The sequence below is a fragment of the Argopecten irradians genome, chromosome 10 (genome assembly GCF_041381155.1).
Source record: "Argopecten irradians isolate NY chromosome 10, Ai_NY, whole genome shotgun sequence".
NCBI classification, from domain to species: Eukaryota; Metazoa; Mollusca; class Bivalvia; order Pectinida; family Pectinidae; genus Argopecten; species Argopecten irradians.
In genome coordinates this window covers 29,663,472-29,680,206 of record NC_091143.1, presented here as the reverse complement: position 1 = coordinate 29,680,206, position 16,735 = coordinate 29,663,472, and the positions used below count along the sequence as shown (strand labels likewise).

The window sequence follows — 16,735 nt, the reverse complement described above, 5'->3', positions numbered from 1 at the left end:
GTTTTCAGACACATTGAAAAAATATGCACTGTACATATATGGCTACTTATGCATTCTGTCATAAACATATAAAAAATGATTAAAGTTAATGCCAAATTGAACCTCATAGAAATTGAAAACAATAATATTATTAGGTAAAATATCCAATATTTCAATCGCCAAATATTTTCAATTTCCAATGCCAAATGACCATTCACAAGTACTGTAGTACTACAATGAACATTATACATATTATGACATTGGTAAAATTTGCTCCTTATATATTTTATGTCGATAGTAAAATTTTCTGCTTCACAGTAATATGTGGGAGAACTTTATTTATTATTTTGAAAAGTGATGTTAAACAGTCATAATGGACCCATCAGTCTTGATAGTCTGATAATATTTCTGCGACAAATTCACGGAAACTAAAATGGAGTGTAGTGGGTAGGGGATGATGGATAGAAAATCTATCTGGCCCTGCAAAAGGTATTTGAAATATGTATTCTGTTAAATACACGACGGATTTACTTGCATCTTTTTCGATCTCCTGTTCTAAGAATTTTGAAATCCTACGTGATAGTTTCAGCATTAAATGATCTGTTATCACAATATGAAATGTTAACTCCATTTGACCTTTTGTGGCAGTCGTTTTGGGTTGTGCAATTAATTTTTAGGGCTGGAGAATTATCTGTGTGAGTGCTTGGGAGGTAATTGGGTGTTAATTCATTCACCCCTGGAAATTTATAATGGACTATTCCAGCATTTGAAATGGGTTTATAGGGGTGATTGGTTAAAATGGGCTATTCCAGCATTTGAAATGGGTTTATAGGGGAGAATGAGTGAATTGCCTTGGGGAAACGTTATATATAGCGTGACGGCACGTAAAACTCTTCACTTCAATTGCCTTGGTAGTGGGTTATTTTGTTATCATATGGTAGGTGAAATCTCCCAAAATTGCCCCCCACTCAACCCAAGCAGATGGATTTGGATCAGCTTCTTCAAGGACGTATATCCTTGGCTTCTTGCATTATTAATTTCGTTTTTGTTGAACATTTCATGTTTGGATATGTTTGTTCGAGAGTGTTTTAAACTAATCTTGAAGAATAATGTTTAATTAACCAATGACGTAAAAATAGCTATTACGGTAGCACTGAAGAAAAAAAAGTTTGTCATCATCCGAAGTGCCAATATATAATTTAATAATCCAGATTTTTATTATTATGACTTCATTATTTTGTAATTATTTTGTGTACAAGTAGGTCTCTGTCAGTTACATAATTATCATATACTAAGCTGAGTAGTGTTATTTTGAAATTCATAAACTGTTCATACAAGCTTCAGTGATGAAATTCTATAAAGATCATGTTTTTGTAGATAGAGCAAAGTTTTCCTTTTTGGTTATTTAACGATTGATAAATAATGTCATCTGAAATATGGTTATTAACTTTTAAGCAGGAGCGATAACCGTCACATTCATGGACATTTATTCTAAAAATAATACTTTAATGTAATTTGATGTATGTTTGCGCAGTTTAATCACTTATTGTTTTGTAACAATAATTGGCAACAAATACCATCGAAGGATAAATATTTTCAGTTATTATAATCTGTTTCGAAAGTCAACATTTACCAAACTTTACAAGAATTTAGATGAGGGAGGCCTGGTTAAAATTTGATTGTTTACAACAGGTAAAATACATGTAAGTTTGAAGCTTGAAATGCCTAACTGCTGAAGTGTTTTCTCATTGATTTTTAATTTCTCTGACAATCAAGTTAGATTATTATCCTCTGTTATTAATTTAATAATGAGAAATATTCTTATGATGATGAAATTTTAGGTAATGTTTTTTTACTCATTTGTTTCATAAAATACGTCTCGGCGAGAGAAGGATGCCCATTAAATAAATATTCAATAACGATTTAACTTGTGAGTTACATTTTGTGCTGTATTACATGAATGTGACCGAAACTGCCCAATTTGTTTATGGCCTTTAAGACTGTAAACATATCAAAAACAAACATGATGTATTCAGAAGTTGATTTTGAATAAATAATAATTGCATTAAATCTCTTCTGTATTTGTGTATACTTCAAACATTATGCAAATTTTGCTGGAGAAATGTTTCTAAATGTTAGTCAAATATTAAGAGAAACAAAATTTGATTCAAATAAGGATACACTTTGTATAAGGATACACTCGATTTTAAATTGGATACATTCCATATAAACAATGAAGGTGTACATGTACTTGATAGAGTATACACTTTCTATTTGCTATAAAGATATCCTCGATAAAATACACGCTCAAAAGCGACATGTTCTTGATATGAGGAAATGGCATTACTGGGAAGAATCTTATTGATCATGGAAACGTCATTTTGAAAAAGACAAAAGCAGCTTTTGGCGTTGAAATTGACGTAAATATAAAAAAAAGAATATCATGGAATTTTCTCAGAAAAGTAGTTGCATTAAGTTTTCGGAATTTAAATTAACGTAAATGTTTAAATATTTCTTTTGGTGTCATAGAATTTTCTCAGAAAAGTCGTCGCAGCTATGTTTTGCCCTCATTGGAATGTGTTGTGTTGAACTCCTGGCATTCTCTCTCGGCAGTCCTAACCACCCGCCATACCCCTGGCGTTCCATGACTTCATACAGGATAGTTTTGTAGGTCTGGTATTGCGAAGAAGCTGTTTTTGTTGACAAATAGTCGTCTTTGACTAAGTTCGATACACCTGCGTACGTACAGAGTTCTTTGTAGGAGTTCAGCAACATTTTCTTACACAATCTTGACGTCAACCTGAAGTTTAATACATGTATGTATAAGAATCTATAACAACCAAATAAAACTCATTTTTATGCAGATTGTTAGATCAAATGGTCCTAATAAGTATAAGCAGTATTCATTGCGGTGAACAATCTCTTGTAATATTCTGTATTTCAATTTTATTTGGTTCATTTGTTCTAAAAGAATTTATTTCCAAACATACTATGTTATAAACGAGAGTATTTGTTTCTTTACCCGACTTTTCTCCGATACACAATGTTGCTTGGTACACCTGATGATTGCAGTTGTCCTGTGGTTCCGTCCGTCATCTCGTAGCAATCGTCTGCCCCGTTCCAGTTTATGCTGTAAGCTGTAGACTTCTCAACACTTCGCTGGCTTGTCGTATGCGATACGTTACCAAGCAATGGATGGTTAACTTTGTACCCGAATTGTAAATTTTTTATTTGAGATTTTCCTTTCCAGTCTACAGCACATTGCTCGAGTCATGTGTCCGTGGTTAAATAGGGTTCCTACAAGATAGAACGATTTTTGTAATGCTTAATAGATTATTTTATTTACAAAATCAATTCGGAATTTGTTTCCGGAGTAAATTTTAATAAAAAAATAAATGCCATTAATTTTTTAACATTTTTAGTTTACACGTAATCAGCGTACAGACTAACTAAAAGGAGGACACATTGACCATTCTGCAGATTTCAAAATACCACACACATTGTATGTTAATTGATTACCATTAAATTATCCAAACATAACTTAGCATATGGAGTCTATTACAGCAGTGATTGATACGGGTGAACAACAATGAACGCTTCATGATTTCGTATATTTAGCAATGTATAGAAAATAACCGCTGTATTCAGGATAACCAGTATAGCGGCATCCTCGATCTCCAGGAATTTTCACTATTATCACTAGGCTTTGATGAAAACAGGGCAGACAAATTACTTATTTTTCTTCTTTTGATCAGTTTTTCATCACTATTACTTTTTCAAAAAATCCATATACCACCATTAAAAAGTTTGAGCTTCTTATTTTACTTCATAAAATATTTTAAAAAATTAACGACGACCTGAAAAAATGCCACAACATTGTGTCCTATATGGAATGAGGTACTGATTGTGCATGCACCAAAAGTGAAATATATGATTTTATATTAATATGTACTTTTGTGTTAATTAGACATATATTATATACATGATGGAACATTGGCTATTATTCAAATGATGGATATAGTTTATACTCTGTCTATGGTGGAGCATCTGTATTTATACTCTGTCTGTGGTGGAGCATCTGTATTGAACCGCTAAATAAAACTATAATGTTGAGTTTTAAGAGTAAAGTTATTGATTTGTGTATTGGTGTGCGAGTGTCTGTATAAATACACTGAAAAGCAAATGATTTATCTATGATATTGCGGGAAAATTTTATGCAGGTTTAGTGTGATGAGATCTGTCATATACAGATAACAACAAAATTAAGTTTGTTTTTAACAGTTTTAAGTTTTACGATCAAACAATGCCAAAATTTTACTTTTTATGTTTTTTTTTTTGCAAGTCGTTTAATATATCATTGAGTAATTCAAAATATTAATTGGTCCCGATTTTTACTAGACAACCATTATTATTAGAGTTAAAACTGATAAAGTCATAGTATATGATTGTTATATTAGTCAGAATAAATGAACCAGGACCACTATACCAAAGGATCGATTACTACTCACTCCAGTTAACGCAAGTATCATGAACATACTCATCCTCGATATTCCAGGGGTTGATATCACTGTCGTCCTATCCACCCCAGAGTTTTTTTGCGTCCTAATAATCCAGGGGTGGATATAATGACAGTAGCAGTAACCCCTGGATTATCAAGAATTGAGTATACCTTGATGGACCAGTTCCTATACTATTTATTTAAAGATACTAAGATAGGATCTAGCCTTGATGGAAACAGTCCAACCAAGTTTTCAGACACATTGAAAAATTATGCACTGTACATATATGGCTACTTATGCATTCTGTCATAAACATATAAAAAATGATTAAAGTTAATGCCAAATTGAACCTCATAGAAATTGAAAACAATAATATTATTAGGTAAAATATCCAATATTTCAATCGCCAAATATTTTCAATTTCCAATGCCAAATGACCATTCACAAGTACTGTAGTACTACAATGAACATTATACAGATTATGACATTGGTAAAATTTGCTCCTTATATATTTTATGTCGATAGTAAAATTTTCTGCTTCACAGTAATATGTGAGAGAACTTTATTTATTATTTTGAAAAGTGCTGTTTAACAGTCATAATGGACCCATCAGTCTTGCTAGTCTGATAATATTTCTGCGACAAATTCACGGAAACTAAAATGGAGTGTAGTGGGTAGGGGATGATGGATAGAAAATCTATCTGGCCCTGCAAAAGGTATTTGAAATATGTATTCTGTTAAATACACGACGGATTTACTTGCATCTTTTTCGATCTCCTGTTCTAAGAATTTTGAAATCCTACGTGCTAGTTTCAGCATTAAATGATCTGTTATCACAATATGAAATGTTAACATCATTTGACCTTTGGTGGCAGTCGTTTTGGGTTGTGCAATTAATTTTAGGGCTGGAGAATTATCTGTGTGAGTGCTTGGGAGGTAATTGGGTGTTAATTCATTCACCCCTGGAAATTTATAATGGACTATTCCAGCATTTGAAATGGGTTTTTAGGGGTGATTGAGTTAAAATGGGCTATTCCAGCATTTGAAATGGGTTTATAGGGGAGAATGAGTGAATTGCCTTGGGGAAACGTTATATATAGCGTGACGGCACGTAAAACTCTTCACTTCAGTTGCCTTGGTAGTGGGTTATTTTGTTATCATATGGTAGGTGAAATCTCCCAAAATTGCCTCCCACTCAACCCAAGCAGATGGATTTGGATCAGCTTCTTCAAGGACGTATATCCTTGGCTTCTTGCATTATTAATTTCGTTTTTGTTGAACATTTCATGTTTGGATAATTATCTTCCACATAAATGTATTTATGTTTGTTCGAGAGTGTTTTAAACTAATCTTGAAGAATAATGTTTAATTAACCAATGACGTAAAAATAGCTATTACGGTAGCACTGAAGAAAAAAAAGTTTGTCATCATCCGAAGTGCCAATATATAATTTAATAATCCAGATTTTTATTATTATGACTTCATTATTTTGTAATTATTTTGTGTACAAGTAGGTCTCTGTCAGTTACATAATTATCATATACTAAGCTGAGTAGTGTTATTTTGAAATTCATAAACTGTTCATACAAGCTTCAGTGATGAAATTCTATAAAGATCATGTTTTTGTAGATAGAGCAAAGTTTTCCTTTTTGGTTATTTAACGATTGATAAATAATGTCATCTGAAATATGGTTATTAACTTTTAAGCAGGAGCGATAACCGTCACATTCATGGACATTTATTCTAAAAATAATACTTTAATGTAATTTGATGTATGTTTGCGCAGTTTAATCACTTATTGTTTTGTAACAATAATTGGCAACAAATACCATAGAAGGATACATATTTTCAGTTATTATAATCTGTTTCGAAAGTCATCATTTACCAAACTTTACAAGAATTTAGATGAGGGAGGCCTGGTTAAAATTTGATTGTTTACAACAGGTAAAATACATGTAAATTTGAAGCTTGAAATGCCTAACTGCTGAAGTGTTTTCTCATTGATTTTTAATTTCTCTGACAATCAAGTTAGATTATTATCCTCTGTTATAATTTAATAATGAGGAATATTCTTAAATGATTGATGAAATTTTAGGTCATGTTTTTTTACTCATTTGTTTCATAAAATACGTCTCGGCGAGAGAACGATGCCCATTAAATAAATATTCAATAACGATTTAACTTGTGAGTTACATTTTGTGCTGTATTACATGAATGTGACCGAAACTGCCAATTTGTTTATGGCCTTTAAGACTGTAAACATATAAAAACAAACATGATGTATTCAGAAGTTGATTTTGAATAAAAATTAATTGCATTAAATCTCTTCTGTATTTGTGTATACTTCAAACATTATACAAATTTTGCTGGAGAAATGTTTCTAAATGTTTGTCAAATATTAAGAGAAACACAAAATTTGATTCAAATAAGGATACACTTTGTGTAAGGATACACTCGATGTTATATTGGATACATTCCATATAAACAATGAAGGTGTACATGTACTTGATAGAGTATACACTTTCTATTTGCTATAAAGATATCCTCGATAAAATACACGCTTAAAAGCGACATGTTCTTGATATGAGGAAATGGCATTACTGGGAAGAATCTTATTGATCATGGAAACGTCATTTTGAAAAAGTCAAAAGCTGCTTTTGGCGTTGAAATTGACGTAAATATAAAAAAAGAATATCATGGAATTTTCTCAGAAAAGTAGTTGCATTAAGTTTTCGGAATTTAAATTAACGTAAATGTTTAAATATTTCTTTTGGTGTCATAGAATTTTCTCAGAAAAGTCGCAGCTATGTTTTGCCCTCATTGGAATGTGTTGTGTTGAACTCCTGGCATTCTCTCGGCAGTCCTAACCACCCGCCATACCCCTGGCGTTCCATGACTTCATACAGGATAGTTTTGTAGGTCTGGTATTGCGAAGAAGCTGTTTTTGTTGACAAATAGTCGTCTTTGACTAAGTTCGATACACCTGCGTACGTACAGAGTTCTTTGTAGTAGTTCAGCAACCTTTTCTTACACAATCTTGACGTCGACCTGAAGTTTTATACATGTATGTATAAGAATCTATAACAACCAAATAAAACTCATTTTTTTGCAGATTGTTAGATCAAATGGTCCTAATAAGTATAAGCAGTATTCATTGCGGTGAACAATCTCTTGTAATATTCTGTATTTCAATTTTATTTGGTTCATTTGTTCTAAAGAATTTATTTCCAAACATACTATGTTATAAACGAGAGTATTTGTTTCTTACCCGACTTTTCTCCGATACACAATGTTGCTTGGTAGACCTGATGATTGCAGTTGTCCTGTGGTTCCGTCCGTCATCTCGTAGCAATCGTCTGCCCTGTTCCAGTTTATGCTGTAAGCTGTAGACTTCTCAACACTTCGCTGGCCTGTCGTATGCGATACGTTACCAAGTAATGGATGGTTAACTTTGTACCCGAATTGTAATTTTTTTATTTGAGATTTCCTTTCCAGTCTACAGCACATTGCTCGAGTCATGTGTCCGTGGTTAAATAGGGTTCCTACAAGATAGAAAGATTTTTGTAATGCTTAATAGATTATTTTATTTACAAAATCAATTTGGAATTTGTTTTGGGGACGTAAATTTTAATTAGAAATAAAGGTCATTATTATTTTATTGTTAGTTAACACTTTATCAGCGTATAGACTAACTAAAAGGAGGACACATTGACCATTCTGCAGATTTCAAAATACCACACACATAGTATGTTAATTGATTACCATTAAATTATCCAAACATAACTTAGGCATATGGAGTCTATTACAGCAGTGATTGATACGGGTGAACAACAATGAACGCTTCATGATTTCGTATATTTAGCAATGTATAGAAAATAACCGCTGTATTCAGGATACCAGTATAGCGGCATTTTCGATCTCCAGGAATTGCTTTCTATATTATCACTAGGCTTATCACCAACGGCAGTGATATTAACCCCTACAGTTTCGTGGATGCTATAACGACAATGCTCCAAGACAATACAAAATACTGAAAACGCCCAGTTTAAACGTACAAAAATGTAACCATCCTCTTTTGATAAAAAATCGCCTAAATTTTCCGACGCAAAATATTCCAATTAACGGTATCGTATTAATATTCATTTTTCAAAAAATCCTTTTATTTCATACCATTTCATCTAAAAATATGTGGTTTCATACCTAATGTAATGGAGGTGTAATACGCTGGTTCCATCAGATTAGCCAATAAAGCTCCCTGGATTCCGAGGAGGTTCCACTTACAGATCTTATCACTACAGGACATGACCCTTAACCTCTCTCCACGCCTGACTTCATCTAGACCCTGGTACCCTACAACCCCGTGTACCTCTTGACGAGGGATCTGACCTTCACCTTGTGTAAAAAAACGAAAAGATTTGTACGATTATTAGCATCAGACAAATTCAACAACTGTTATCAGATTTATATATCAAACTGTTGTTATTCATGAAGATATTCGAATAACTAAAGCATTGGGAATTATGTTTCATGCCCATTTCTTTTATATATATTTAAATGTTAATAACTCATGTATAAATCTAAAAACATTTCTCCATTGATTTGCGTTTCGTGGCTTTTGACAAGATGGCAGTTGTCGTATTATATCTTTCATGTAACATAGATCTCAGATTACCAGTAACAGGCGACAAAAATTAATAATAAGAGTCTGTCTTTTTTTTTCTTCAAAATTACTGATAGTGCAGGTTAAAAAGTGTGTAATTGAAACTGACAAAATAATGATGTGTATATATATACCTTGTATCAAAGTCTATAAATCTTTTCTTTTATCATACATTCCTTTGTCACTGCTTTTTCTTTAGAATAGAAACAATGCTGAAATCCTATGCCTCTTTATCATAAAGCCATTTGCAAACCATTGGAAATTGAGTGTCAAAGGCGTTTAAACTTGCATTGTCACCCTAACTTAAGCAGTTACATTGTATATTAATATGTTTTTTACCCAACTCAATTTTATTTCTCAAAAGTCCTTGTTTCGTATTGTCAAATGTTGGGCGGTGCTTTCCATCGGGGTCTGCTGCGAAACTGCCGTCGCTAAATGATATATGTTAAAACAAAATAAGTAGTTTTCTTTTCATACAATGGTTATTTTTTAGAATAATTGTATTGATTTTATTTCCTAAAAGTTATAATTGAAACAAATTAAGTGATAATTTAGGGATCATAATTTTATTACTAATTATTGTATGAAATGTTAACATGCAGGGGTATTATATTATGATATTTCTATTTGAAAAGCACATACAGTCTACATATATTTATTTTGAAATATTACTGGTACATTAAAGTATATAAACAATTGAAACTGAAAAAAACAACATTTCACCATCAAGGCATTGACAACTTGTTTATTGAGGTGAAATGTAAAACAAGAGTTAAACGATCAAAAAATGATGAATACAATGCATGGACTATATATAATATTTATAAAATTGGTATCAAATATTTTGGAACCAGTCATGTTCAACGAGACCTTACTTTAAAACTAAATGAAAACAATAAAAGTAATAGAATAAGGCAATAACTAATTTTTCGGATATTCGAATAAGTTATAATGTTATAGTCAATACAATGCTAGTGCTTACTATCCACATTGAACCTACTGTACCTGTGTGTAAATATCGCTCCATCCCCACATGGTGCAGTAGATATGTAAAGGTGAAACTGGATACCTGGACTGACCTTGACCTTCCCATTCTTGCATTTCTGGAAAACTTTAGTCTCTTCTCCCTTCCAAAGCTTGGTTAAGTGATGGTATAGAAACCTGTTTATGCCATGTCAATAAATGATTCGGGATTTTATATAATTCAAAATATTCCGTGTTTGTCTAATACAGAGTTATCGCCCTTGCGAGTTTATATCCATTGGAACGTCATTTTCTTTGACTTATGAGAGAAATCCACGCCTTTTTCTCTGGAAAGTATGACGTTACGTTCTCACATCCCGTCACAATCAATACCTACCCGCAAGAGCAGATAACTATATAATATGCCAATACAGAATATCTGATAGATGGTTGTAAAAGAAGTTAATGATACATAATAAAACTACCCGATACAGAGAGCAGACTATTGTTTTGGTAACGTTTTCTTTACAGCCGTTTCAATACTCGATATTTAACACATATTTTTGAATACAAACCTCCTCATCCCTCGATTAGCCAGGACCTCTGCATGTGAGTCTACTAACACTAGCCCATCTGTTGTCAACTTATTTCCTCTTATAAATCTATTTCCTTTAATATAAAATAAAATGATTTGGTATTCATTTATCAAACTTAGCCAATAAGGATATCACAGTGACATCACGAAAAATCACATGAAAGAAAACGGATACCCATGAGCTTCTCCTTGTGCGTGGTGTTACTTTTGAAAAAAAGTTGTGTTATTGGACTTTGTACATCGAGTCGACAAAAGAAATATTTTACTGATGTTTAGTATGTTTCTTTTTATTGAGTTTCATGACTTATGACATATTTGAGAAATCTTGAATAAGCGCAGATTTCTGTCGAGAATGATTTCATGAGCATAGTCGTACAATTGTAGTATTACAGAAAAATATGGCTCTATCCCCCATTCGACATCCACATTCAAGTTTATGAACATTTATACACCCGTAAACACAACGTTTTGTTAAAATCTTTTCATACTAATTCAGTCCCTGTAGTTACAATTTTAATAATTTTGCATGACTTGATAAAAATTGAACAATACCAGATGCCAAACTGATGACATCGCATATCCCCGTGGTTTTGGATTCCATGACAACACCCGCTATGACTTTCCGACCTGCAAGGTTTTCCGGTATGTCTGCTACGACTGTATCAAATTTCTCATGGCAAAGTTTTGCAATTTTGTCGTGGAACGTCAATGGTTCGTTAATACAAAACTGAAAATGAAGGAATACACTCTTAATGCTCTCAAAAGTTTGGGCGGGGGGAAATGTTGGTTTTCTTAAACGTTTGGATATGCTATTTGTTTTTTATTTGCAAATCATTAGTTGGTATTTTGTTAAATGCACAATATTGAAATAATGAAGCTATTCATTTGAAAAATATATTGAGAACGTTTTGGTTGCAATGAAATATTACTATAAAAGCAGTTTTGAAGAAATAAGCTCATAATGAACATGTGGAATTCAAATAATTAGTATGAAATGACATATGACATAGTAAAATCATATTCCAGCACAACGCAATAAAATAATAATCTATAAATTATGTATGTAAATTGTACCTTAGGTGACTCGGGTGAGAACCGATACAGTTTTGCTTGTTTTAACTGTTTTAATGCTTGTCTTGACGCTTCTCTTTTGGCCTCTCGTATGGTACTAGCTGTAGCCTTGGTGTACCTAGTACCGCCTATCATAGCACCTAGTGTGAACCTTTCAAAAGCGCAACCAAATAAAAGGAGAATAAATGCCAACACATCTAAATATCATCAAAATGTTAACAAAAAACTAATAACGACATTTCTGCATTGGGAATCACTGAATTATATATCATTAATATTCACAAGGATTTAAATTTCGTCAAATTCGGAAAGTTTAATAACTCGTGAAACTGATCAAAACCTGTTGTATAAATTACGCTTTCAAAGCCTAGAAAGATAATACGCAAACACAAACCCCGACGATTAAATCTCCCACAGTAAATAGCGAAATTTTACATTTACGAAATATACAGTAGCAATAGCAAAGCATTAATCTATTATTCCTAATGAACAACCGGCTGCGTTTAATGTCCTTTCAATTGTGATACATTTCTATTTCCCATTAGGTTGTGACCTTACTGTCTTTGATGGTCCGCACCCCTCACATCAGGGTTGGGAAAAGTTAATTCTAATCCAGCTTTCTGTGCGAACTCATTGAGGATACTTATTGGATCAGCACCGGCAGGACATATCCCGGCATTCTTGTCTGTTGGAGTTCGCGAGGGTAGAACCTAGGAATGTAAATTCAGATATGCCAACGTAGACAACATGTCTGTATATTTTATCATCATGGCAAATATCATCATCGATATTCCAGGGGCTACTATCACTGCCGTTAGATCCCCCCAGTACTATGTCAAAGCAACACTGAAGGCTCTTTGTACGATAAAAGATGTGAAAGGTTGTTTGGTACCTTCAAGTTCACCAAACAAATCGCATGGTGAATGGCAGGGGTAGATATTACGACAGTGATAGTTATCCATGGAATATCGAGGATGAGCAAATCTTGACTAGTATAGACAGCCAAGGGTAAAAAAGGTTTGACTAAATATGCAAATATTATTGTGAAAAAGCATACTGCAGGCTCAACTCATACATTGTATATATAAACCAGATAACTGGCATTTAGGTACAATTGGGAAATATGATCGCATAAGTTTTCCCATGATAACAAGAATCCACTTAAATGTTTTTATTTTATTGAAGTGTATAACAAACCTGTGATGTCAACCTCTTTTTTGAAGAGCCGGATGTCAATAATCTGAGTGACTGCTCCGCAGCCTGCCTCTTCGCTGCTTTCTTATTCCCGCCAGTGCCTTCTCCTAACTTTCTGGTCCCTAGGTAGGCACACACAGTGAATCTAAACATGAAGAAGTCCTCATAATGAATATATCATTTCCTGTCACCATTTTGCATCTGTAGGTGTTCAAAAATGTCATACAGCCTTTTTCTAAACACTTTTTATCCATATATTATTTTGGATCATTATATGTCTAACCATCATGTCGCTTATTTGATCAAAATTGATCTTATTTTAAGATGTGAATGGTGATATGTGTATTATAATGATACTATGTATCTACTTGCCACATTGAAATTTTAGGATATCACATTTTAATGTAAAATGTGCTATATAATTGACGAGAAACAGGGTTTGGCTTTTATTAGTTTAACGTCTTATTAAAAGACAGGGTCATGTAAGGATGTGCCAGGTTTGTTGGTGAAGGAAAACCGGAGTGCCCGGAGAAAAACCACCGACCAGCGGTCAGTACCTGGCCACTGCCCACACGGGACTCGAACCCGCACCCCAGAAGTGAAGGGCTTGCGGTAATATGTCGGGACATCTTAAACATTCGGCCACCGCGGCCACGAAACAATTATATAGGTAACCACATTCCCCTTCATAATGTTGTAACTAAACATAGTTTCTTTAATTGGTTTCTTATTGCGTTATAAAATCATACATACGTTGGCCGATGATCAGGACCATTTTTCGTATTTTCTTCAAATCTGCCTACTTGTCCATTTGCTTGTGCGTATTCCATGAATTCGCTGACAGGATTTTTACCGTCTGGAACCACGGACACGTTGTAAGATAATGACCTGGTTTCACTTTCAGGTATTGATTGTCTGATCGATGGATGGGGTGGTAGAGCTCTGTTATCGTTACAAACGTATGAGTCTGTCAATGTAACAGAAGTTTGAGGTGTGAAGTGGCTGATGAGTGACTGTCCTTGTGCCATAGACTGCAAAATATCACAATTCACAGCTACATGATTATCCGAACGGTATTTTGTTTACTTTCAGTAAGGATATGCTTTTTACATTTCAATATTTATAACATATTGTTGCATAGGATTATTTGCAGGTTTTTTTATTATTTTCATTCCCTTATTTTTGTTCACTGCAGCCTAAGCCTTGATCTAGCCACAAGAGGTGAAGCTGCAACATGATTGTATCTTTGTTTTAGTTTTACAGCATGCTTCTTCAACAATTGAAATGTCATGTTTATATTTAAATCAAAGGCGATGGCTGCAACTTAGTGATTATGTCAGTTTTAATCTAACTGCATAACCGGGTAACTACTCCTTAAACGTACTTTATGAAGTTTGACAATATTCAATATTTAAGTCTTTTTTATGGAATCTGGTCTATGCATGGGTATTGCAAACAACGGTATTTTGTTTACAGTTAATTCATTAACGAATATTCACGTATATTTTACATGCTTCGATATTAAAGCTAGAATGTCATAAAGATAAATAAAACACATCCACAACCAAACCTTAATAGTCCGGATAGCAAGATCAGCTGTTGCCTCCTTTGCTTCTTTTTTCCTACATCCGGTTCCAGATGCAATTAACTTGACAAAGTACACTTCGTAACCAAATCTGTAAATATAAATTAATATGACAGATTATTTTGTGGAATTTTCATTTGAATACAAACAAAGCATTCAATCCCTCCCATCCGAAATTGTCCTTGAATGATATTGAATGTTGATAGTTTGCTAATTCTTGTTCAGTCGTTTACTGCAAAGTTTTTTCCGGATTCCGAAGTGGTTCTTGTTTTTTAGTCACTCATATGAATTATTCTAAGACAACGCAAATGAATGTTCATGTAATTTTCGCAAGAATGATAATTTGTTGATTTTTCCAGAAAACACTGGAAACTTTGCATGAACCTATAGTAAATCGCGAAATGACTGTGTTTTTTGAATACTTTTTGAAATGGTCGTACTTGTATTTCTAACGTCTCATTTTTTAATTTTAAAATATCAATGGACTCTATAATAACCACATAAACCTAATTGTTTACTCAAGCATTCAGTAAACCCCCGAGAGTATGTTTTTGACAAACAAAAATCAGATTTTACTCTTAGGTTTGAAGCATATGCCTATTTATCATGGGTTTTGACTCTACTTTCAGAAAAATGGTGATCTGACTTCTGAAACTGCTTAAAGTCAAGGGTCAAATGGACGCCCTATCCATTTTTTCCAGAAATTAGTATTTTTTCCAATTTTCTAATGATTTCATGCCATTTCTTGTTATCATATGGTTGCTATGCTGACGACTCAGTGTGTGTATTACATAGGATTTCTGATCTGTGGAGTAGTAATATGACCTCCATGTATCTATTTGTTCTCATTCAGTGACATTTGCGATTTTCTTGACACAATCGTCAATACGGTAGGTAATTATCAGTCAAAATATATTACTTCTAAAGCATCAGGTGTAACGGTAAGTTACAATCCACTTAACATGTGTGGTGTCACGTAAGCAAACTTAATACCCTCCTTTATATATATGCATGCTTACCCTCCTTTTTCTGGAGCTAGTTCCTCATACCGGACATCCAGGCCCCTCTTTGCTGCATACTCTTGTAGTCTACTAATGCAGTTCTTATTCATATTGTTCAATGTTTCCTTCCATTCCTCTGCCATTTCCTGGCGCTGATCACAGAAACTTGTAACGAAGTCTTATAATCTATTTGTTCCCATTAAATCTACACCTAATGTTTACGATAACTGCTAACATCCCAATGTAATGAAGCGGACATGACTTAGTACACGTAGTTGTGATGGTTACACGAGTCATATTGTTTGGGTGCCGACAATAAGTGATATTTGATACAATGATATACTGTTGTTCATCACTAGTTAAAAATAACCAGCTCACGATTGTGTATCTATCATATCTACAATACAGCTGAGCTGTTTATTTACACCGTAAACACATGTCGATTTCAGTCAAATGTTTGCCAAAGGTAAATTGTGTATATATCATTTAATTTGTGCCATGCTGTAAATGCATCATAATCTCTCTTTACATGCAGGCTAAATCATTATTAGCAGCGCTTTTTATAACACGCAATTATTTGCAAAAGTACAAAAGCGGGAATTTGTGCGAGGGATATTTTTCGTTATTTTCGTTATGTCTTTCTACCACGATAATTTCCAACATGAGTCCAAAGTTGTATTAATCGTAAAAATAACATGGACGGGATATGTTTACTCTTACGTATCGCGAAATTTAACACAAGAAATATCCCATCATGTAGACAGTTATTATTATTTTTTTCAGAATTTATTGACGTAGCTTCTTTTTCCCATGCTATTAATACGCTTTTTCTGATTGCCATATGTAGATTTCAGGTTGAATATGATAAGTGATGACTGCTTCGTTGTAACAAGTAGTAGATTTAAGATAATGATATATATTCAGCTGTGTGAGTGGGGCGAGATGAGCCAGTAAGGTCATTAATGAATGTCATTTTTGTTATCGGTATCTGATATCTCTTCCTACAACCTTGTTTTAAAGCTGGCGGTGCAAATTAAAAGGTCTCAGATCACGTCCTGTGAACGACATTTTTGTTATTGAGGGATAGTTCAAGAAAAGAACCAGAAGATTGATCATACACACTTTACCAGTCTTATTTAAATTATTTCAGTCTAATATTTTCTGAGAAAGAAAATGATACCAACAACT

The 16,735-nt window shown here is 33.4% G+C and overlaps 1 protein-coding gene across 1 annotated transcript; it reads right to left on the bottom strand.

Moving 5' to 3' along the window:
- Positions 1–3,835: 3,835 nt before the first annotated feature.
- LOC138333601 (double-stranded RNA-specific adenosine deaminase-like) lies at positions 3,836–16,195 on the bottom strand. The gene is made up of 13 exons (XM_069282080.1): positions 15,566–16,195; positions 14,532–14,637; positions 13,715–13,992; positions 12,965–13,106; positions 12,326–12,477; positions 11,771–11,918; positions 11,249–11,423; positions 10,677–10,770; positions 10,144–10,299; positions 9,478–9,569; positions 8,679–8,870; positions 7,747–8,020; positions 3,836–7,526 (listed from the first exon to the last, which is right to left on the bottom strand). The coding sequence occupies exons 1-13, from the start codon at positions 15,688–15,690 to the stop codon at positions 7,283–7,285; spliced, it is 2,178 nt and encodes a 725-aa protein (XP_069138181.1). The 5' UTR covers positions 15,691–16,195; the 3' UTR covers positions 3,836–7,282.
- Positions 16,196–16,735: the final 540 nt, after the last annotated feature.